Source organism: Trachemys scripta, chromosome 11 (assembly GCF_013100865.1).
Source record: "Trachemys scripta elegans isolate TJP31775 chromosome 11, CAS_Tse_1.0, whole genome shotgun sequence".
In the NCBI taxonomy this organism is placed as follows: Eukaryota; Metazoa; Chordata; order Testudines; family Emydidae; genus Trachemys; species Trachemys scripta.
This window is the reverse complement of record NC_048308.1, coordinates 44,551,175-44,575,764: the sequence shown is the minus strand read 5'-3', so window position 1 is coordinate 44,575,764 and position 24,590 is coordinate 44,551,175. Positions and strand designations below refer to the sequence as shown.

The following is a 24,590-nucleotide window of genomic DNA, read 5'->3' as shown; positions in this document are numbered from 1 at the left end:
TAGTTGTAGCATAAATCTTGGTGGAAAAAATACATGTAGCACACTCAGGCTTTGCAGGGATGGATATGCTATCAGCTTGCTCTAGGTGTCACTGAAGCCAGTGGTAGTTCTGCCATTAGTTACAGTCCCGTTCCTATCAAATTTACTGTGTAAGTTAAGTTAGCAAGTTAGCTGCTAATGGGTGACCAAGGGTAATAGTACAGTCAGAACCCAAACAATTTGTGGTGATAATCAAATAATTTTATGCTTGTTGAGATAAGAATACCAGACTTGTTCTGGCTATCAGGCTGAGCAGACATACAGTGGTTGCCATAGAAAGTCCAACATTTACCTATAGTTTTTGCTGCACAGTATCCAAAATTCCACTGTATGTTCACATTCCTAGAATTGAAAATAATAAGTTTTCCCATATTCCAATTTACCAACATCTGTTCGGCCTGGTCTACGCACAAAGTTACACCAGTGAGTGATGTTTCCCCAATTTAATTAAGGTGGCATGTGGACAATCTTAAATCGGTATAAAACTAGGTAACGTCTGTGTGTAGACAGGCCATTAGTAACAGAGGTAAACAGCCACACACTAGCTGTCCTACCATAGGCACTCACTCAACCTGTGATGAGCATGGTGTAAACATTTAGATAAATAGATAAATGATCTCAACCAGTCAGAGGCACTTTTAGAAAGAAGGGCCCAGTACAATAATAATCTAGAACAGGCCTTCAGTACTATTCAGATGAAAATGCTAATTTTCCTTTGTCAGCCCAAGTTTTGGAAGAACATAAATGACTTTTTTCCAAGACCAATTCTAAGATGCTCAATTTTTCATTGTACAGACTGAGATGTGTGAGAGTATTGGAGGTGACAATATTTCAAAAGATCTAGAGATGTGAGAATATTTCAAAAGATTTACTTCTGATGTGAACTTGAGCAGTACAGCCATCAGTTGTACCATAGCAAAATAAAATTCTGTTCTGAAGTTTTCCTGAAATACCATCTCAGGTCTGCAAAAACTGCATTTCATCTTTTTCCCGGCAGAAAACTTTCTTAACCCTGAGTAGAAAAAGTATTCCTTCTTTAGAGTAGTAGAAATTTAAATGGGAAACATCTTAAAATAATATTGGAATATAACATCCTCAAAACTAGAAATCTTAGATTAATGTGAACTTAAAAATGGAAAGTATTGAAATGTATTTTTAAGAACACTTAACCTTAACTCTGCTCCCATACTTTGTTATAAATAGGGCTGTCAATTCATCACAGTTAACTCACACAATTAACTCAAAAAAATTAATCGTGATTAAAAAAATTAATCATGATTAATCACAGTTTTAATTACACTGTTAAACAGTAGAATACCAATTGAAATGTATTAAATATTTTGGATGTTTTTCTACATTTTTAAATATATTGATTTCAATTACAACACAGAATACAAAGTGTACAATGATCACTTTATTTTATTATTTTTCATTACATATATTTGCACTGTAAAAATGATAAACAAAAGAAATAGTATTTTTCAATTCACCTCATGCAAGTACAGTCATGCGATCTCTTTATTGTGAAAATGAAACTTACAAATGTAGATTTTTTTTGTTACATAACTCAACTAAAAAACAAAACAATGTAAAACTTTAGAGCCTACAAGTCCACTCAGTCCTACTTCTTGTTCAGCCAGTCGCAAAGAGAAACAAGTTTGTTTACATTTACAGGAGATAATGCTGCCCACTTCTTATTTACAATGTCACCTGAAAGTGCGAACAGGCATTCGCATGGCGTTTTTGTATTGCAAGGTATTTATGTGCCAGATATGCTAAACATTTGTATGCCCCCTTATGCTTCCATGCTGATGATGCTCGTTAAATAAAAGAATAAAAAAAAAGGATAATTACTTAAGGACTGAACTCCTTGGGGGGATAATTGTATGTGTCCTGCTGTGTTTTACCCGCATTCTGCCATATATTTTATGTTATACTAGTCTCGGATGATGACCCAGCACATGTTGTTCATTTTAAGAACACTTTTCACTGCAAATTTGACAAAACGCAAAGAAGGTACCAATGTGAGATTTCTAAAGAGAGCTACAGCACTCGAGCCAAGGTTTAAGAATCTGAAGTGCCGTCCAAAATCTGAGAGGGACAAGGTGTGGAGCATGCTTTCAAAAGTCTTAAAAGAGCAACACTCTGATGCAGAAATTACAGAATCCGAACCACCAAAAAAGAAAATCAACTCAGATGATGAAAATGAACATGCGTCAGTCCGCACTGCTTTGGATTGTTATCAAGCAGAACCCTTCATCAGCATAAATGTATGTCCTCTGGGATGGTGGTTGAAGCATGAAGGGACATATGAATCTTTAACACATCTGGTATGTAAATATCTTGTGACACTGGCTACAACAGTGTCATGTGAACGCCTGTTCTCACTTTCATGTGATATAAACAAGAAGAGAGCAGCATTATCTCCTACAAATATAAACAAACTTGTTTGATCGATTGGCTGAACAAGAAGTAGGACTGAGTGGACTTGTAGGCTCTAAAGATTTATATTGTTTTGTTTTTGAATGCAGTTTTTTTGTACATAATTCTACATTTATAAGTTCAACTTTCATGATAAAGAGATTGCACTACAGTACTTGTATTAGGTGAATTGAAAAATACTATTATGTTTTTTACAGAGCAAATATTTGTAATCAAAAATAAATATAAAGTGAGCACTGAACACTTTGTATTCTGTGTTGTAATTGAAATCAATATATTTGAAAATGTAGAAAACATCAAAAATATTTAAATAAATGGTATTCCATTATTAACAGTGCGATTAATCAAGATTATTTTTTTAATCATGTGATTAATTGTGATTAATGTTTTTAATCACTTGACAGCCCTAGTTATAAACAGAGGATTATCTCCAGTTACTGTTTGTTCACAGTGAGGACAGGCTAAGATTGTTTGAGTGATGTTAATGGTACATACTTTCTAATAGCTTTTTTATTTTAATTTTTAAAGTATTACGTTAATTTATAATTTCCATTCTTTCCATTTTCTGTTTTGTTTTATAGTTCAAGATTCTTTTAATTCAATTTAGTGATACAACTTAAACATTCTTTTTTTGCCTTGGAATTTCCTTGACTTTCTGATAAAGTCAAGGAAAATGCTTGTAGCTCTACCATATGGAAGCATATATTCACCAGCAAGTATGATATGTAAATTAGTTTCTTTGGGACAAAAGCCGAAGATAGATTATGCCATGAATGACATCTGCTTTAATTAATACAACTTGGTAGAACTGCATGAAAATTGCTTCCAAACTACACCTACAGATTTTGTAATGTCTTTTAACGCAGCCAGTTCTGCCTAGCAGTTCTGTAGCAGGTCCCTAGAGGAAGCAATAGCTATGAAGAGATCAAAAGTCCCCTCAGAATCCAGGAGAAATTTCCTGTTTCTCTAATGTTTATAAGCAGTTTGGATCAATAAACCAAATGTGAAGTTCCTCCCTTTTTTAAAGCTATAACCGGCCAAAAAAATCATAAGAACTGACAAAGAAGGGAAAGCACCTAATTGTCCAAGCTTCCATATATTACAAACATCTAGTGAACTTGTCTCAGATTTGGAGGGAATGTTTCTTCTACCTCCCACCTCCTAGCCAAATTACTGTCCAAAAGAACATGCCCTGAGGATTCAGGAGAATAGTATGGAGGGGATAAATTCTGCTTATAATGGTAATGTGGTTACAACCTGTGCTGCCGAGATACTTCTACCTCTCCATAAGTTTTGGTTTGGATTTAGGTTGGGCACTCACAGAACTGAAGTTTGTTCTCAGTCAAGCTAGCAATATCATGCTAGCAGAACAGGAACAATATTGTTGGGCCTGCTTTCCTCCTTTAATAGCAGTGAAAACACAATAATCCCCAGAGAGTTTGCGGAGTTACAGTTCAAATTCTAATGCTCATCGTTTTTTAAAACTGGGGATATTTTATATCTGTCATAGGAGTATCAAGGGATCTGAAAGCTGAACCTAAGAGATAGGAAAAGGCAGGTGTCTAATAACAGGGAAAACAGCCATTATCTGCCATTTGGCCCTCTTCTTGTCAACCCTTCCATCCCCACCACCAAAGTGTGCTCTCTATCCCCTCCCATACAAGTCTTCTCCATCCCCTGTTCTTTCTATCCTCCAGCTCCTCCTACCAAACGCTCTCTCCCACACTCAAATTATGTCCTCCTGAACTTCCCTTTTCTCAGTTCCGTGCCATCCCCCCAACCTTTCTTTCTCTACCTCCAGTTCTCTTCTTGCAACTGAGCTTTGGCCTCCTGGATCAGTCTCTTCCTTCCCTCACTGTCTGTCCCTCTGAAGTACTATTTCTTTGAGATTTGTCCCCTCCCCACTGTTGCTGCTGTTATTGTTGTAGCACAAATGTGTAACCTCCTAAAGCTCTCTCCATCCTGGGTTCTCTTTCTTTTGCTCTGATATCCTCTTCCTCCTTCCAGGGTTCATTCCTTCTCCTCCAGAGCTGCCACAGCTCTCTTCACTCCCTTCTTTCTGCAAGGCCCTCCCTGTCTACCTGTCTCGGGAGCTCCTGAGCTCTGCTCCCTCTAGCATTGCTGCCATAAACAGCATTGCTAAATGGAACGGCACTCGGCAGTGATCTCATCCTGTTTCCACCCTTTCCCTTCCCATGTGCACATGGCTTTTCCTGGAATGCTTGCCACTCCAGCTGCAGATGGAAGTACTGATTAAAGATCAAACACCAAATCCAGTCACCACCACTTCTGTTGCACCTGTGTAACTGAGATCAGAACTTAATCCACTTTAAACAAACCAGTGCATATGTATTAACACTAAAAGTGACAAAGAATTCCCATGTGCACAATGTTTCCAAGTCCAACTCTAGGACAGAGCCATTGCTAAGAAATCAAAGCAACTGCAGCATATATTTCATATCTAATTTACATATTTTGTTCCCTTTCTGTAGAAGAACTTGTGAGAAATGTTGGTGAACAGCAAAAAGACCAAAGCAGAAAACCTGCAGATGCACAATTACAGGAGGAAACAACCAGGACACAAAATGAGAGTAGTCAGGGAAGTGATGACACGCCTTTACCAAGAAGCTCCACTCCCAGTTCCTTCGTCCTACAAGTTATAACTTTCGACTGTCCTCCTAGCGCATCCAGCTCGGAGAAATTCACTAACTCTGATCCAAACCAGAAAGATCCCACCGAGGCACAGCAAGAAACACAGCCCACTGACCCATTGAATGGTAATATCTCATCACAAAACACACATCAGTCTAACGAAGTGGTGCAGGGTGGAGCTGCCGCCGTGTCTGTTACATCCTTATTAAGCTTTGATATCCATAAAATGTCCAATTAAGTAGTTGTTCGAGCCTGCAGTTTTGGAATGGCCCTTCCTCAGGCATATGTAGAAACTGAAGTGTCATCAAATAAAAAACATTTGACCTGAATAAATTTAACCTTTTTGATATTAAGTATTTGATATTTAATAGTAACTTATTTGGCTTAAAATACCAAAAATATGACAGTTGAACTCATAATTTCAAAATTATTTTAGATATGTATTTGCAACTATAGAAGTTTAAGTTACTGGGAAATTACATGAACTCTGTAGAAACTGCTTGTCATTTTCTTTTTGACTAGGTAATTCTGCTTTGGCTATTACAAGGCTTCTCACTTATTGTAGGCACTTATAATCAGAACTTCATGAATCAAATAATTTGTAATAAAAATGAATACAACTTCCCCCATTTATTTTGATCACTTTAAGCAGGTGTAATTTGATCATTAAAATAAGTATAAAAAGTTGCCATTTCATTAACAAGGAAGGTGAAAATTTGGAATGTTGAGGGGGAAGGGGATGGAATAGCTAAAGACCCATGATGATGCAATATGATGAAAATGAAAAGGGTTTTATTGACATAGGCTGTGGTCTGCACAAGGTGTCCAAGTGACGGTGGAACTTGATCTAAGTAGAAGGAAGGTACTGTGTGATATTCCATTTTAACTTACAAATCCTACTGAAATTGATGATAAAGTAAGCTTTAAAAGAATGGGATGTTGAGAAGAAAGTCTTACCTCTAACTCCTCCTTGTGGGCAGAGGATCCTTCACATCTTTGCATGAGCCATGAAGATCCAACTCTCTCTCCTGGTGTATTGTACATTCTTCCCCACACCTACATCCCCACACGCTCAAGGGCTTATGATGGGCTAGATTGCGTGTTCTCAATCCATCCTGAGTAAGAGGCAACACGTGACTGCATTGCCCCAGGAGAGACCAGAGAATGAATTGGGGCTCTGAACGCTACAATTCATCCCCTACTTTCCCCTTGTTCTGAGGGAGGAATATGTTACCCCACTCCATTTCATGGACCCGCTTGCTCCCTTCTCCCTCTGCCCCGCCTCGCCCACATACAAGGTAGGGACTTGTAAGCCTAAAGTCTGTCATGGCAGTAGCAGGTTTAATTTATCTATTATTAGACTGCAGCAGCAGTAGTCACTCCACCTTTTTAAGGTCCAGGTCACCTCCAGAGATTGATTTATGGTCCAAAACATCCATTATGTCTCCTCTAATTTATCTAACAGTGATGCATCTGAGCCTTCACAGTTAAATGTCTGGCTGGAGCAAACATCAGGGCTAGTGCTGCTGCTACAGGAGGCTCAACCATAGTATGTTAGATTCACTACAGATTTTGAGATAATAGCTGAATTGCTATGAAGGTGACTTTGGCAACTAAGTGAAATGGAAAAGGGCTCATATCCAAGACTGCCACCAACTGTTAATCGTCATCCCATTAGCAATGATGGGAACATATAAAGGGTATTGCTCATTGCTGGGCATGCTGTTGAAAGACAACATGCTAACTATAATTATTTTGGTGCCATTCTGAGTTCTGAAACTAACTTCTACTTCATTTGAAACTATTCATCCCAGATACAATGCAGGCCAGCCGACAGCAATTCCGGGCCCCCTGGCAGAACAGTCAATGGGCCCCCACACATGCACAAGCTGTGCGGACATGGTCCGCCTGACATTTGGGCAGTGCTGCACCTGTACTAGCTGGTGCCCAGCGAGCTGCTGGCTGCGCTGCTGGGCACGCTCTTCCGGCATGGCCAGGGCTTCCACATGCCTACCTGGTAGGCTTGCCAACTGTCTAATTGCGCCAACCCAAAGCCCTTTGCCCCACCCCCTCCCTGAGACCACATCCCTGGCCCGCCCCTTCTCTGAGGCCCTGCCCCCTGCTCACTCCATTCCCCCTCCCTCCATCACTCACTTTCCCCCACCTTCACTCACTTTCACCAGGCTAGGGCAGGGGATTAGGGTGCGGGGTGCAGGCTCTGGGAGGGAGTTTGGGTGCGGGAAGGATTACGGGGTCAGGCTCTAGGAGGGAGTTTGGGTCTGGGGTGTGGGTTCTGGGCTGGTGCAGGGGGTTAGGGTGCAGGAGTGGGTGGGGGGGGGGTCGGCGCTTACCTCAGGCAGCTCCCGAAAGCGACCAATACATCCCTCCTGCAGCGGCTCCTAGGTGGGAGGCCCAGCAGTTCCTGGTCAATGGGAGCTGCGGAGACAGCGCTTGGGGTGGGGGCAGCTTGCAGACACCCCCTGCCACTGCTCCCCAGGCCCGCAGGGACATGCCAGCCCCTTCCGGGAGTGGCACAGACCAAGGGCAGGCAGGAAGCCTACCTTAGCCCAGCTGCGCTAGCGGTGGCTGGGGGCCCCCGAGTCCTTTTAAATCACCTGGGCCCCTGGGCAATTGTCCCCTTTCCCCCGCATGGCCATGTCTGTGGGCCTGATACACTGTATGAATGTGTTTGCTTATTTATTCATTAATTCATATTGAGCTACTGGTGGAAACATCATTTTATACAGCTATAAAACAAGTTCCCTGCTCCCAGGATCTTACAATCTAGATTACTCTGATTTGTCTTTTGTGCATCTAGAATGTGCATTTAGAGCTATTTTCAGATTAACTGGGCCACGAGATTATGCAGTAGGATGATACATTATAAGGAATCTGGACAGTCACTTAAACTGCATTTAGCTGTAGCTTAAATTTAAATGCATTTATTTATTTATTTGTATAGGAGGCATTTTTGTATCCAAGTTTAATGAGTGATCAGCTGCAGGCATCATACTGTGAGACTTCCCTTCATTGATCGATGTTGAATTTAGTCTCAACCATCTGCTTCAGTGATTGCTTGCCTCCATTTTCCAACATAGATAAAAATCACACTATGGAATGGAGAGTTTCTAATTTTCTTAATTAAGAAGGAATATTGGATATTAGCAAATCATTAAAGTAAAGTCACATATGAAATAGAAGGAAATCCATAATTCGACAGCACTATCTGTTTCAAATGGATTTAATGTTTGTGTGCCTATTTGAGATTAGTGAATAAATCAAGAAAAAGAGTGAGATTTTTCAAGGCTCATAATGCATTTGGATGCTCAGTTCCCATTAACTTTATCAGAAATTACTAAGTTATACGAAATATTCTTGTTGCCTTAAGCAAGCTATCAAAGGCTGAAGTCAGATAATGTATATTCTGTGGGTGAGCTCCCGGCTGGATTGAAGTTAAAGGGTGTTTTCACCCTAGGTAGTATTTGAATTTTATTTGTTTTCTGATCATGGTAGTCTGATTTATTTTGTACATTTAATATTTCATATTTATATTTTTTCTTTCAAAAAGGAAACCAAGAATTAAAATCTATCAGAAGTACAAACTGTTCCAGTCAGTTACAACCAGATATAAAATGAATTGGTTCTGCCCAGACTGAGTAGCCTGCAGTTTCAGCAGGTTAGGTATTTTGACTGCCATTCTCACTTCAGAAATGTGTTTGATACACCTACTAAACCATCAGTTTGGGAAAGAAATCACTTCAGCACCTCCTTTAATCTTTCTTTACCATGGGCGGCAGTTCTGATCTCAACAGTAAATCATTCTGACTCTACCATTTGTAGTTTAGAAATTTTCCTGGCCAATTCCAATATTTTCAGTTTTGTGAATCTAATAAACAGGAGGGATTTGGTGTAATTCTTGACTAAGGCTATGTCTACACTGCTCTACAATTTGGATTATGAGGGTATGAATTGCAGTACACACTAAAGTGCTGCGCTGTAATTCCCCCATGTGAACACTGTGGACATGAATTTAAAGGTCCCTAGTTTGAACTAATGTAGTCCTTTTAGGGACCATTAAGTTCGTGCCCACATGGGGGAGCTACAGTGCAGCTTATTAACACCCTCTTTTTCTGAACTGTGGGGCAGTGTAGACAAAGCCTTAGTCACCGTGCTTGGATAAAGAAGAACAGGAGTACTTGTGGCACCTTAGAGACTAACAAATTTATTAGAGCATAAGCTTTCGTGGACTACAGCCCACTTCTTCGGATGCATATAGAATGGATGTTACAGCTCCTTTTAATCTGGTAGAGTTTAGCAGTGTGCTATAGCAGGTCAAAAAGTTTCTACATGAAGTTCTTTGCTAATAGCTATTGCGATGTGGAAAACATATTACATTTTACTGAGATTAGCTGAAGTCAGTTATATACCTACAGAGGTGCCATAGATGATAGAATTAAATAAACCCAGGTTTGAACTTCTTTGTAGCAGTCTGATTTTACATTTATATTGTTAATTGCATTACAGTAGTGTCTGGAAGCCCCAACTGAGGTCATGGCTCCCTTGTGCTAGGCATTGCACAAATACATAGCAAGAGGCAGACCCCGCCCTTTGAGAATTAAAGAATGATGTTACCTGTGTACTTACCCACATAGAGTGTGTAACATTGTGTGTAACATTGTTATTTTCTGGATAACATTCTGCTATCCAGAAAATAGGCAATGTGCAAAACTCCAGTCTGCGCAATTAAATTAAGATTAAATGAATTTGCAACATCCAATACCAAAGGGAAATCCCAGCCTTAAAAATAAAATACTTTGCATTTCCATTTCAAAACTATCATAATTTCAAATAACCTCTGCACATTAAAACTAGCAGACCAGCCTACAATAAATCCATTCTAACTGGGGTGAATTATCTTATCCTGTCACACCCTCTAACCAAGTATTTAGCGCAAAAATATAAAATAAAATAAAAGCTTGATCTATAATACCCACAATGTGTTGGGTCACTGTTGTATTTCAAAGCATTGTTGATTAAAATTGTGCTAAGTGATTCTAGAAGGAAGCCTTAAGGCAGTGGTTCTTAACCTTTACTGCAGCCTGCACCCCTTTAGTTCTCAAAATATGTTCTCACACCCCTTATCAAAAAACAAAATATGTTCTCACACCCCGTAAACCTAAAAAATATGTTGTCACACCCCTTAAACCTAGATATATTTTTGTTTGTATATTACAGTAATCGTTAAAAATGTATAATGTTAATAAATAAATAGGTGTGATGAAACAAAGTAGTTGTACTTATGTGCTTGTGCTTAATTTATGTTTTCAATGATTTACCTTCTAAAAAAATCTGGCATGCCTAGCACCAGGGCCAGCTCCAGGCACCAGCCCACCAAGCTTGTGCTTGGGGTGGCATCTGGAGGGGGGTGGCGCGGCGCTCCGGCTCCGACCGCCGGGGAGAGCGGAGCCACAGTGGGCTCGCCGCTCTCCCCCGGCGCTCCAGCCGCAGGGGAGAGCGGAGCCCCGGCCGGGCTCTCCATCCTCCTCCCGGGGCTCCGGCCACCAATGGAGCTGCGGTGGGCTCGCCGCCCTCCCCCCAGCGCTCTGGCCGCCGAGGAGAGCGGAGTCCCGGCTGGGCTCTCCGCCCTCCTCCCGGGACTCCGGCCGCCAGCGGAGCCACGGCGGGCTCGCCGCCCTCCCCACAGCGCTCCGGCCGGTTGGGGAGAGCGGCCCGCGGCTGGGCTCGGCGCCCTCCCCTGACGCGCTGGCGGGGGTGGGGGGGGCGGCGGGAGGCTTTTTTGCCTGGGGCGGCAAAAAAGCCAGAGCTAGCCCTGTCTCGCACCCCCAGAAAGGGTATCTTGCACCCCTAGGAGGTGCGTGCACCCCAGGTTAAGAACCACTGCCTTAATGGAATACAAAATGTAACCATTTAAAAGGGAGGAGATAGAGTAATCCTTTACAAAAAAGTCTTTTAGAAATTGATTCGCTATATAAACTAATATAATCCACCATCAAGAATATTTTAAGTGTGCAAATGAACAACTTTCTAAAGCAACTCATTTTCCACTTTCTTGGTGTATATCATATCTAGAGTTTATTGAAATTTTTCAACTGGAAAATTTCCTCACTGGAAAATGTGCTTTCATCAAAGTATGTTTTCTTGGGAAAATGCCAGTTTTGTCAAAATATTTTAATTTTCTATTCAGCTAGTCAAAACAAAAACATTTCTTTTAAGATGAAATTTTGAAACTAAATGAAAATTTTGTTTTGAAATGGTTGCCTTAAAAATGTCATTTTAAGTCAAAATAACAATTCAAAACAATGTTTTTTATTTTAAAATGTTTGAGTCAAAAATATACACACCTCTTGCTTTCACATTTCTGAACTGCAATTTTTTGGAACATTTAGTTCTGTGAAAATTTTTGATATTCTGACTTTTCCTCCCAATTCAGAATGTAAACAAATGTCAAAATATCTGAATTTCCCTGGGATGGAAATTCTGTTTTCCAGCCAACTATAATCATATCCACGTTACTGGTATTAGTGCAAGTATCAGTCAAATAGTAAGATGTAAGTCACAGCAGTACAGAACACTAGGTGATCAGTGTTTATTTCTGTTTGTGGTGTATCATGCTGACTTTTGTACACTCTTAGGTGACAAAAGTGCAAGAGACAAATAATGTTTGAGTACAGAATAGAATTACGGAGTGTACCAAAGAGAAAGGAAGACAGTTGTGTTGTTTCCTCCTGCAGCTCATGTAAACTCTTTAGTCCCACTGGACAAACGTGATTGTAAGGCACGCCATGCCATCAAAAGAATCAATATTTGCTTCCTGCTAAAAATGTTTTCTCCTTGGGTGGAAAGGGAGGGTTGAGGGAAAAGCAAGTCAATGAGTTAATTAAGAGTCAGATGTGGAAGAGGACAGTGGGATCTCTGTGAGCAGGAACAGGTGACCATAGAAGTGAAAACCAAGGTAGTTGAGAAAAGCTACCTGTTGAGGGCTCCAGGGAGTCATGAATGAATAAATTATGCCAGCAGTGAAAGTGAAATATAGTTTCAATCTTCTCAAGTATCTGTTGTTACCATTGAACATGGTATCCATCCATCCATCCTCCTCAGAAGGCAGGAAGTACATTTTCATTTAACTTAACAATGTAAAACTTGTAAACTTGCCATGGTATTCATTGTCTTTACTATCTAACCGTCACTAACAAAGAAGAACACATTATTATTATTTGTATTCCCATAGTGCCTAGAAGTCCCAGTCATAGACCTCATTGTGCTAGGTGCTGCACAAACACAGAATGAAAAGAGAGTCCATGCATCATAGATCTTACCATCTTAGTACAAAATGAGACAACAGAGGGATACAGACAGACTGACAGAACCTTTGCTTTATATAACCATTGAGAGGAAACCACACTTGCTCTGCAAAAAAGGAGAATATACACAATGTAAAACTAAAAATGACTTAAAAAGTGCTGTGGTAAAGAAAAGAGTTGGATGGAATACCCTTAAATACATTTGTCCTGTAAGTCCACTCAAGGTTTTATGCTCTGTATAAGAACTAGTATTTTATATTTACAGAATTTTATGAAAATATTTCTATAGAACAGGGTTTGTTTGGGATTTTAAAAATAGAAAAAAATGCAGATGAACATATAACGAGAGATGAATTCCATACTAGTGCTTAACATCCTTCAGGCATTTCCTGCCTCTTATACTATTGGAGCAAAGGATCTGAAGCTGTTATACCAATGTATTTTAAGAAGATGCCATTTTCCATTAAATCACCTCTTCTCCTAAACATGGAATAAGAACTTTGCACATTGCCATATCTGATGCAATGAGTCTGTAGAACATCAAGAGCTTTAGGCAGGGTCCCTAGCACCTGCTGACAACATGGATCAACAGATACTCTCCCACCTTGTTACAGATGTCTTGTGTTGATGTGAATAGCCAAAAGGGTAAATGGTTATCATATGATAGTCACCTAGTTTAAAAAAACTGTCCTCACAGTCTTTAAAGTAGCCTGGATCCTTCAGGATAAAGGGCATCAGCTAGTATAGAGAAAGCAAACCAAAATATGCTGAGAAGATGACTATAGAATACAATGAAAGAGATCATGAGCAATTGGTTCTACAGAGGCCTGGTGCTCTATGAAAAACATAAACTATCTAAAGCAAGTTGGTTGTGGAATAATAAAATTCCCTGTATATATTAGAATTCTTAGGACCTTGGTATAAATAATGGAATGATCTCTGAACATCACTATGCCTTGTTCATACATTTTGCCATTCATTTTCAAGAAAGCAAACACTATTTCGCTCTTCAGCTGAGACTTCCAGAGAGTAAGTGGTGCTCTCATTACATTTACAATAAAAGTCCATAGAACCGTGCAGTTTATCTGTGATACCCAAAGGACTGGGTCTTTGATACAGTGAGAGCAAGTGTCTGGTGTAGAAGTGATGTAGTAACACTCAGCAAACAAGAGAGACATCATAGTAGGGCACTATCAACATCCTCACTCTGAACTGGGAAGAGAGTGTTCATTTCATCTGCTAATTCCAATGTGCTTCCAGAGTACCCATGCATATCTCTCATGCAAGGAAAAGCAATTTGAGAACTGCTACTTATAAATAGTACAGTTGCTCATTTAAAGTTAGGCACATGTGCACAGATTCAGTTGTACCATTTACTGAAACCTCTTAAGCTGCAGAGCAAAAACACATATTGCTAACCCAATGGAAATAAGTAAGAAAAAGAATATACATTCTGCTTGGACTCTTGGGCATGGGTTTCATCTGACTACACTGGCACAAATTGTGCAAAGGCATCTCTCCTCTGTAACATGTGAATAATGGAAAGTGTTTTTAGATATTAGGGGTCTTTTATGTTGGGGGACATGATTGTGTAAAAGCTACTGTTCTGGTGTGAACTGGCCTTTTTGGGGCTGGACTAGCTTCTACTTATTCAAGCAAGGAATGTCTACCATATATCTGTAACCTCGGTGCCCTAGAATATGGGGTAAGGTTTGGCTCTTAAAACCAGTGCAGTGTTGGGGAGAGGAGTATAGGGAGAGAATGGACTGGTGATCAGTTTGTACCACATTATGCCTTTTTATCACAGGGAGGTATAATGCCTCCAGAAAAGATGAAGGGGGCAAACTCCACCATGGTTCTTGGGACCCCTGGGTAAAAGGTACACCCCTTCTCTCCGGTGATGGCCTTTAAGTTACCAGCCATTGTGTATGCAGAGTGGGGCCCTGACTATGCCCCCACCCACACTGACATGCTCCTTTTGGATGGGTGTGCACCACCCTAGTGTTCCCTTTGCACTTCTGGGACCACCTCCTTTGGGTGTGCTAGCAGGGAGGGCTTATCTCTCCTGGGTGATTATAGCCTTTTTCTTTTCATTCATGGGCAAATTTGGCTTCTGATCCAACCCAGAGTTAGTTGCTCCAACAAGCATCTCTCAGTTTCTCAGACATTTTTGCATGTACTAATGTGCTACCCATCACCATAGTATCTGCCCACCAAGTCCCAGCTCCCATGCCAACAGTTTCCAAACAGTGGTCTATGGAGCACTTGCTGGTGCTCTGTGGAGAGATGGCACAGGGGCTTCTTGTTTTATGCTGAGAAGACCAGAACAGATGTGAGGGGAGAGTAAATGACGAGCAAAGGGAGACAGCATGATTAATTTTTTAATAGGATAAAACACAATGCTTTAAAGACAACTAAAATACATAATTTTCCTAATGGAAATGAGTAAGCAACTACTGCAGTCACTACAAAGATGTGAAGGGATTGTAAATGCAGGGCAAGGTGGTGTCACCATGCCTGCACATAGAGAGGGGGGATGGTCCTTGACACCCTATATCTACTAAGAGGAGGTGCATGCGATGGCAAAACTTGGGATCTGCTGCTGTCCTAGCACCTACTCTGAGATTTAACTCTTGAGGGCACTCCTAGTTCATTAACCAAACCTGATTCCTGCTCAGGCCAGCATTCATGCAAAACTGACCATCAAAAGTTTCCAAGGAAACACCTCCTGAAAAACAACTTATCCTTAATGTGTCAAGAAATACCAACATTTAAGAAGCCAGTGAATCTGTGACTAAAAATGACTGACTATAGCATCAATCTCTGTGACAGTAGAGGACTATCCAGTAACTACCAGTAGTATAAAACACACATGGGCAGTATTAATTGATCACTCAAAGCCTCCTGGAGCATAACCAGATAGAATAGCAGCAGGAAAATCCAAATCAGCAATGTGGCAATATAATTTATGTTGGCTCAGATTACATCAATTGATCACTCTCTGGCATATAAGTGTCAGTCAAAGGAGACATGGTAGATTCCTGAACCCCATTTCATACTTTTCCTTGCACCAGGTGTAATTATTTACGTCAGTGCAAAGGGGTATTTGGTAGTATTTTAATCTACTTTGATGCTGGTGTAAGGGGCTAAACAGGGTGCAAAGCAATGCTGAATCAGGGCACTGACCCTTAAATCATAATTAGGAGAAAAACATGTGCTGATGTGGATAAAGAATAAGGTAAGATCAAAGAACAAAGCAATTGAGCTTTGCTCAAAATGCTGCTCAGAGAAACCTTGCCTGACTCATACTGCTTTGGAATATGCAGTTCCATCAAAATCAAAACATTTCACAAAATCAGATCAACTTTGCTGGAATTTAACTTGGAAGGGAAAATGGAGGGGAGAAGTTCCAACTATGTCCAGCTGTCCCATTTTGAGATTGTAGGAACAAACATTTCAATTTCTTGTTCTGAAACTTTTTTTTTTAATTTTTCATTATAGCTTATAATATGAACCATAAAAAGTTGAAATCAAACTGAAATAGGTTGTGTGACCCAAAATGAACATTTCTTTTCAGAATTTTACTTCATGGAAAATTTTGAAATTCTCAGTTTTTATTTCAGTTTAGAATGAGGCCAGATTCAGAAATCTTGAAATCCTTTGCGAAATGGAACTTCCATCCTTCACTCAGCTCTGATAAACATCTTTAGAAAGGCAGGCAGAGGGGGGCTGACCTAGCTTTCCAAATACTAGAGCATGGCGTTCAGATATGTGAAACTGCAAGGGACTGAGAGCAGGGGTGAAATCCTGGCTCCACTGAAGTAAATGGCAAAACTCCCACTGTCTTCAGTGGCACTAAGATTTCAAACCCATAGTGAATTCAATGCTTTTTCTCCTCTTCCGTCTCCTTCCCTCTTTGGTATACTCTTCCTCTGATGCTTCTGTACTAATCATTCCGTTTTCAAGCTAAATTCCTCTTCCTTTTGTTTCCTCCCACTTACAAATTATTGTTTGTCCTCCTTTAAAAACTCTTCCTCTACTTTAATTCTTAGCTTCTAATAGTGCTTCCTTCCTCTTTCAAACATCTTCCCCTGCCTTTCTCTATCTCCCCATCTGTTTTCCCTCTACTTCCCTGTCCTTCTATGTTTTTCCTTGCTTTCCTTCCTCCACAATCTGCAAACCGGCTGTAGGTTTTATTGGTGCAAATTAGTGACCACAATATGCATTTGATTGCTTAGAACTGAGCAGCAAATTTATATTCAATGTATTTGACATATTTCACCTCTTTCTATAGTGGCAAATTGTCCACAGTTTTTAATTTTCTATATTCAAAAATACTCACAAATAATTTCTGTGATCCAAATACTGTTAACTGTGACTATTCAAGAACTGAAATTCAAGCTGTGTTGCTTAGTTTTGAATTAATACATAAGTCATATGGTATTGTTTCAGCAGACTGGACAAATGGAACTCTTAAAATTAGGCTTTGATTGCAAATTTACAGTATCATTATTTTTCCAGGTGAAACTCACCCCCAAAGTGGATTTAAGTAGCCATCTTCGCAGGGGTGAATTCCCCCCAAGAAGCAGTTTAAATTTGTACAGAAAATATATTTAATTTTTTTCTAATGCTTCATTAACAATAGACTAATAAAAATTGCTTTATATTTGTCTCAATTAATGTTCTGATCTAGTGCTTTCATTCTGTGTCTTTCCACATGAGTAAATGAAAATGATTAAACTCAATCCCACATATTCACTCTGAAAAGTAAGTGATGATTGAAATGTAAGTATAAGATAGGCAACCTTTGGAAAAGGAAAGAAAAATGTCCTACTCAGATGTAATACTACAATGTGTTATCCACAAGACAGGTTCATATTATGTATGAAAACGAAATCACATTCTGTTGACTTGATTAATGTCTTAAGGTACATTCCCATTTGTGTGTTTTTCAGGTGAGCCTAAACACTGTCAAAAATCAGAAGATATAATAAAAGCCACTGAACAAAAACATGCTGTGATACACAACTAGATTTGCTACTTCTTAAAGGCTTCTGACATTTTAGTCATGAGAGGTAATTTTACCATTTTTACCATGTCATAATTCTGTAAGTTTTGGTTGTAAGCATTGCAGAGGGATATTAATTGATTTGTAGTATTAGAAAAATTATTTCCAGTGGCATTTTTAAAAAAACATAGAAACATTTCTGTTACTTGTAGGTTTTTTACTAATTTGGGGGGCCAACTGACCCTACAGCATCTCCTTAAAAAGTGGGACAGAGTAGAAGAGGGGAAGACTGATTAAAACCGTACCTTAAGTTTCTTTGAATTCTTCTCTTTTCCAGGCTAAATAATCTATCTGAAATATATCACTATAAGAATTGTAAATACTTGAAGTTTCATGGTAGAGCGCATGTCACATCATGTATTTTCATTTTAATTCTGTTTGCAGGAAAAACAGAACAGCACTACAAGTTCCTAATTCAGCTTTCTGTGAGGCTATCATCTCCTCTATGTACTCGTTCTCGGACCATGCCATTTTTATGGACAACCATTGGACAAAATAATGATAGTAAAAACCATAAAATCCTGAGCTGGTAACTCAAGGCACTTAATAACTCTCAAGGTTTGAGATGAATTTGTAACTGGTTTATTTCCTCTTCTATTTTGCCTTCTTAAACCTAGCCAGAGTACTTTTTCAGCCAAAACTTAGACTTCATTTTATTTGCATCACTGAAACCAGTCGTTGCCAAATAAGCATGAGATACGTGTTAATATATAAGGCACTTATCATTTGCCTGGTTTGCTGTAAAACTGCTGGTAACCTTGATCTACATCCAATGGAAATGGAAAGCCAAACTGAAGCTGGCACAGACAATTGTTTATGCATCCACACTGCATAATGACATTTAAGTCCCACTTGTCAGATTTCTTAAAATCTTTGGAAACAAATTAGAATGTAGACTGTACAGAGAAATGTTAGTGTTGTACTGAGCAGCCCATGTGAACAATCAATGTATCCTGATGCTGTGGCTGCAATTTGGAAAAAAACTTGGTGTTTAATGAAACCAGCCTTTGAAATATCGATTGAAAACCTGCTAAATAATTGTCAATGCTAAGATCAAAATGTTCTAATACCATGTCCTATGGTGTTCAGTAAGACCTTGGCAGTGGAGTCATGCCTGCCATGGAGTTAGGTGTATATTGTTTGAGATCAGGGCAGAGGAAATAGATACAAGAATGTTCAAGTGACACTTTGGCTTCACTTAAGCAAAACCATGTATAAATAGTCTGCAGATGGTATTGTAGCCCCTTAGACTGAGCAGGAAGGGAAAATTTGGGGCCTTGTGGGTGATTCTGTTCATATGAAAACTCGGTGACATGGAGTCAGGATAATCCATGCTGTATTTGGTTTATTTACATAAATATTCACACAATCCTGTTTCCCCGAGCAGCAGTAGAAACGTACAGCAATCAGGCAGTTAGTTTCCAGCCAGCACAGTGCCCAAGGAGTGGCTCCCTCCCTGCCTCAGCTTCCTTCCAGGGTCACACATGACTACTTCTCCTGGCTCACTCCCTCTAACCCACATAGCCTGCAATCAACTGCTCACCCCGGCATCTGGAATCTAAAGGGAAACCCTGTAGCTCCCACTGCCCTCTGGGTTGCATGTTCTGACCAGGTGGCTTAGGCCGTTAAACTTACAATACTCCTTTAACAGGCCTTTGGGTGGTGACCTCCTTGACCAACAACCCTTCATAAGCAGCCAATAGCCCCTTTCACAACATTATTCAGTGGGTGTGAAATTCACTCCTGTTTAGATGACCAAAATAAGACCTATGTGCTATTTATTTTGGGATCCTAAGTGGGACTAAAGTGGAGCATAGGCCTCATACTGGTCCTCAGCATGGGTGAATTTCACCCAGGTTGAATAAGGACTAATGCAATAATCACAATTATGTCGATTCTCACTTATGTGTCTATATTTGTTGACTCTGCCTCTTTTTTGGCCTGCACACACCTGAGCAATTGTGATTGAACTGGGTATATTTCAAACTCTCGATATTGGGGTTAAAGGACTATCAAAAGGTGGAACTCATGTCATTCAACACATAAGCCATATATTCACTATGCATATTTAGTGTGCATAGTTTTAATTTAAGAAATATTTGTGCATAGAGGGTGTAAAAAGTGCATTTAAAATGTTTTTGAATCTGGTCCAGAGCTTGTATTTAGCATGGACTTTCTGTACAGTGCAAATAACAAATGAAATGTTAACATGAAATTGTATTATATACATTATAACATAATTGTTTTTTTGCGGGGTGGGGGTGTTTTTTTTGTTTTTGTTTTTTTTGCTGAGTTAAGGATTTATATATACTCTGCTAGAGTTTGGGCAGATCATTAGTTACCTGGATCACTCAATTGTACCACCTCATTCTTTCATTGAATGGTTTTCACCTCCTCTTATAATATACTATAAATATCTGATGGTTCCGTAGAGCCATTCTGACAACAGAAAAGACAGTATGGTCATATCAGAAGTAATTTTGTAGATTCTGAGCCGACTAGGTACTGTGGCAAAGCTTCCTTTGAATTCAATGAAGATTTGCCTCAGTAAGAGTGGAGTCAGAACTTTGGGATTTTGCCGTATGGAAAAACAGGGGGCTAGATTTTTCAGATGTGCTGAACATCCACAGCTCACACTGAAGTTGGTAGGAGCTGCAGATGCTTGGCATCTTTGCAAATGAAGTCAATGAAATCTTAGTGTTACGAGAGAGTACCAGTGTTTTCCAAACGTGCTGTTCATGATTCACAGAGACTAAAAGCTTTGCACAAATGCATGAAAAGTTTGACCCACACATTTCAACGTTTGCCTTTTTTCAGAATTAATTTGACCTCTCTGCTATATCTATTTGCAGTAGTGATTTACACACAGCAGACATTTGTTACTGAAAATGTATTTACCAGCAGAATTCACTCCAGAATCTGCAAGGCACTGTGTGCCTTGTGTGAGGTGTTCAGCACGCTCCACTCATATTGAGCAACCGCAACTCCTTGGCTGGGAGGTAAGCGAGCTATACACCTCATAGGAGGTATTCGGCACCTTCCATGACTGGATCATTAATCTGCAAATGTGTCTTCTGTATAAATAACCTGACTTGCCAGTTTGTATTAAATTTTTAAGCACTGTGATGGACTGCATTGAAATAGTGAAGAAGGATACACCATTTTCTCAAGTATGTCTTCTAATTAACATCAGTTAAGTTTCTTTCTTTCTTTGCAGTAAGATTGTGCCAGTGTTTGACCCACATCCTGGGTTATCTATAGAGGTGAAATTTACCTCACTGGAGAGAACCAACTTGAGACCTATGCGCCAACTGATTCAAAATATAACATAAGGGGGACTTAAATGGTGTATAGACCTTGTGCTGAGGCCTCTGTAGGAGGATGAATTTCCCCCTTAAACATTTGAGGATGCACTAACACAATATTGCCTGGGGCCATAAGGAATGGGGTTTGTGTATGCATCTCCCCATGAGCATTAGGGCAGTGTTTCTCAACTGGTGTGCTGTCAGGCCTGAACAGGTGTGCCACAGAATTTTTTGAAAAACTCCATGTAAGAACAAAAAACCTTCCCATGTATTTTAATTAGCATCAGAGCTGGATCGCATTCTGTAATTTTGCTGTCTGGGAAAAGGTTCCTTTCAAATATTATACATGTGTCACATTCCATTCCCCAAAGCGAGGTTAAGATAGCAAATTTGACTCTTGTGGAGGGGTAGCGGGGGAGGGAGAAAGAAAGGGGGAAGCCACCTTCTCATTGGCCATCTGCCTTACTGCCCTGCCTCCTCCAGAGGCAAAGCAACCAATCAGAGCTCAATCTCCCTCCCTCCTCCCCACCTGGGAGCAACGGGTCAGCTCCTCTGTCCCTCCCACTCTGTACTGCAGCCGCTGGCTGAGTGTGGGGGGAAGGGCCCCTGGAGCCACCCACCCCAGCTTGCAAGTGGAGTGTGAACCCTGCTGCAGCACTCCAGGGTTGGAAGGGGGGAAGAACCCCAGGAGGAGCAGAGATGGGGGGCTGAACTGGGGGGTGGGGTTGGGGGTGCTGGGTGGGCATAACTGTTGGGGTGGGGGATCTGGGGGTCGGGGCTGGGTGGGGGATCTGGGAAGGCAGAATTGGTGTGAGGTGGGGGCTGGGGAGATGGGGAGCAGAACTGGTGGGGCCTGGGTGGGGGTGGGGCAGAACTGGGGTCTTGCTGGTGTGAGTCAACTGAAAATACTTGTCACAGTCTGTGCAATACTGTTAATGATGTTAGATTCTAGCATCATTAACTGTATTGTACAGACTGTAAATGGCAAGGGTGGTAAACTGCTTAAACCGAGGGGATAAGAGGGTGAGTTCATTTGGAGACAATATGGTGGTGTGCCTCAAAATAACAAGGTATCAAGATGTGCCGCAGCAGAGAAAAGGTTGGAACCACTGCACTATGGAAATGCATTCCCAGAGCACCATAGATAGGCATAGTCCTCAAAAGTTTCATTTTGTATTTTTATCTGGAATTATCTGACGAATATATCCTGTAATATAGTTATGGATTATGATTTAGCCAGTATTTTTATTTAATTCTCAACCTACAACTCTTGTGTTTTTATTCTGCTGTACGTGTCCGTATTTCCTATGATAATATTGCTAAATAAATCATATTTGAAGGCAAGGATTGTGAAACATTTGAGTATCAATACAATTTTGCTTTACTGAAGCATGTTTGATCATTTGCATATGGATTGTCTTTGGAAAAAATGACACAGCATAAATGGATTTTACCAAATCCTTCTCCCTTTTGTGACTCTGCACTTTTTTCATGCCGCCTCCTATTTGCTAAGCAATTTTGCTCTCCTCGAGGCCATCTTGAAATTAAGTTTTTTTAGCTGGCCTGCCACAGTTAACCTTTGCATTTATGTTCAGACTTGGGCTTGTCCCCCTAAATATTACTCACATTAAGGAAAACATAACCAGCTAAACATGGGATCTTGCAAACCCTGACCAAGGTGATTGGTTCCATTGAAGTCAATGGGGCTATTACGGTGAGTAATGGTTTGCACGATCAGACCCACATATGGAGCAAAGGGCTTAATCCAAAGCCTATTGAAGTAGATGGAAAGTCTCTCATTGACTGCTATGGACTATAGATCAGAATACCTGGTTCCCATCCAACTCCCATTGAAATCAATATGAAATTTACAAGGGGAGATAAACAAAATCAACAGATTTTCTCTATTATATCCCATCCCTCTTTATTTGTCTGGACTATGTCTACTTTAGACTGTGAGCTCCACAGGGCAGGTTTCTTGTCTTTTTGTAAGGTTGTAAAATGCCATGCAAGGCACTATAGAAATAATAAATAATTTAAAATAAACAATGATATTCAAGACTTCAGTGGTAAGGGTGTAACAATAGATATTTAATCGTGTATTTTAATTGAATATTGGTGTGTAGTGATAGCCAATGACAGCAAGAGAGATAATTAAATACAAAACAAATGTTCAACTGCAACTTTCAAGTAAAATCACAGTATGTAAGTGTCCTATCTAATTCTTTTTCTAAGGGTCTTTATAGCTAATGTGCCATTTGGTATTTAATTAATATTATCAGATGGAACCCATGCAAATGTGTTAAGCCAAAATCTGTTTTCACTTCTGTGGGTGTAAATCCTGTAGAATTCCATAGACACCAAAAGGGTAAGTCAGGATTTGGATTTACACTGATTTAGCTGAGGGCAAAATTTGACTTGTCATGTTTTACACTGGGATTTTCAAATGCACCTAAAGGATTTAGGCATCCGACTCCCACTGACTTTGAACTCCCATTGACTTTTGAAAATCACATCCTTAGAAAACCAAGCTAAGTAAAATATTGACCTCTGATGGAATGTAGTGGCTTTAATTTATTTTTAAGTAAAACAACATTTTAAAAATGTATAGCTGCTTTATATAAGCTGCATTATGGGAAAAATATTTGGGACATTTCATTTCTCTGGGATTTGATTTAACTTTCCTGCTCATTTATTTATTTAGCAGGGCTCAAAACAACATTGTAAAGGTGCTTTTCTCATGCCTAAGTGTGCTGAATCTGGTATGAGTGAAGAGTTGTAATTACTTAGGCTCTGACCCTACAAAATCTTTCACATGTGAGTCATCTTACATCCTACTGAGGTCAATCGAACTATTCATGTTTCAGAGTAGCAGCCGTGTTAGTCTGTATCCGCAAAAAGAAGAACAGGAGTACTTGTGGCACCTTAGAGACTATATTCTATATGCATCCGAAGAAGTGGGCTGTAGTCCACGAAAGCTTATGCTCTAATAAATTTGTTAGTCTCTAAGGTGCCACAAGTACTCCTGTTCTTCTTTTTGCAAACTATTCATGTTCATAAAGTTAAATATGTGTGTAAATCATTGCAGGACCGGCACCTTAGTCATTTTAGGCTGAACACCCTTGCAAAAAAGTTCTGATTTTGATTAGGCAGCTACTTTGGTTATAGTATCTTTATTCCAATGAAACTGATGCTGCCATCAGAAGAGCTTGGCCAACACTACAGCCCTCCAACAGAGATCAAATAGCCCACATTTTAGTTCATTACCACCTGTCATTTACTCAAGTGATGTAATTAACTAATTAATATTCAAGTGATGCATAAAGACTGACAAAACTGAAAAAAAACATAAAGGGGTTGGAAAAACAGGAGATGCTGATAAAGCTGCTTTTGTCTTTTACATACCACTTGTGCTCTTGATCCCTAGAGGAATGATAGATCTGACCCAGCATTGCTGGTCTTATGGGCTAACAAAATGTTTGGATTTTTTTTTTTTTTTTTGCTTAAAAATGATGGTTTGTGTCAAAACGTAGCTACATTTATTTAAAACAAAACAAAAAGTGTAAAAAAAACCCTAAACATAACTAAAAAACTATAACCACAAAAATTAGTTTCGGGTCCAACAAAACTTTTCATTCAACCCCAGTTGAATTTTTTTCAGTTTTTCATTTCAGAAAGAAAAATTTAAAAATTCCATTAGGGGTCAACCCAATATATATATATATATATATATATATATATATATATATATATATATTCATT

General features: G+C 39.7%; 1 protein-coding gene across 6 annotated transcripts in view; it reads left to right on the top strand.

The window, feature by feature from the left end:
- The window catches only part of PDE1A (phosphodiesterase 1A), a 291,971-nt gene extending 270,439 nt beyond the window's left edge, over nucleotides 1–21,532 (top strand). For 4 of the 6 annotated variants that reach the window (XM_034785790.1, XM_034785793.1, XM_034785794.1 and 1 more), the window contains one exon: nucleotides 4,974–7,179. In XM_034785790.1, coding sequence (XP_034641681.1) covers nucleotides 4,974–5,371 — 398 coding nt within the window. In that variant the 3' untranslated portion in view covers nucleotides 5,372–7,179. Of the gene's footprint in view, nucleotides 1–4,973; nucleotides 7,180–17,410; nucleotides 17,531–17,907 lie in introns of those variants that run through there. The other 2 variants (XM_034785791.1, XM_034785795.1) reach the window with 2 other exon arrangements.
- Nucleotides 21,533–24,590: the final 3,058 nt, after the last annotated feature.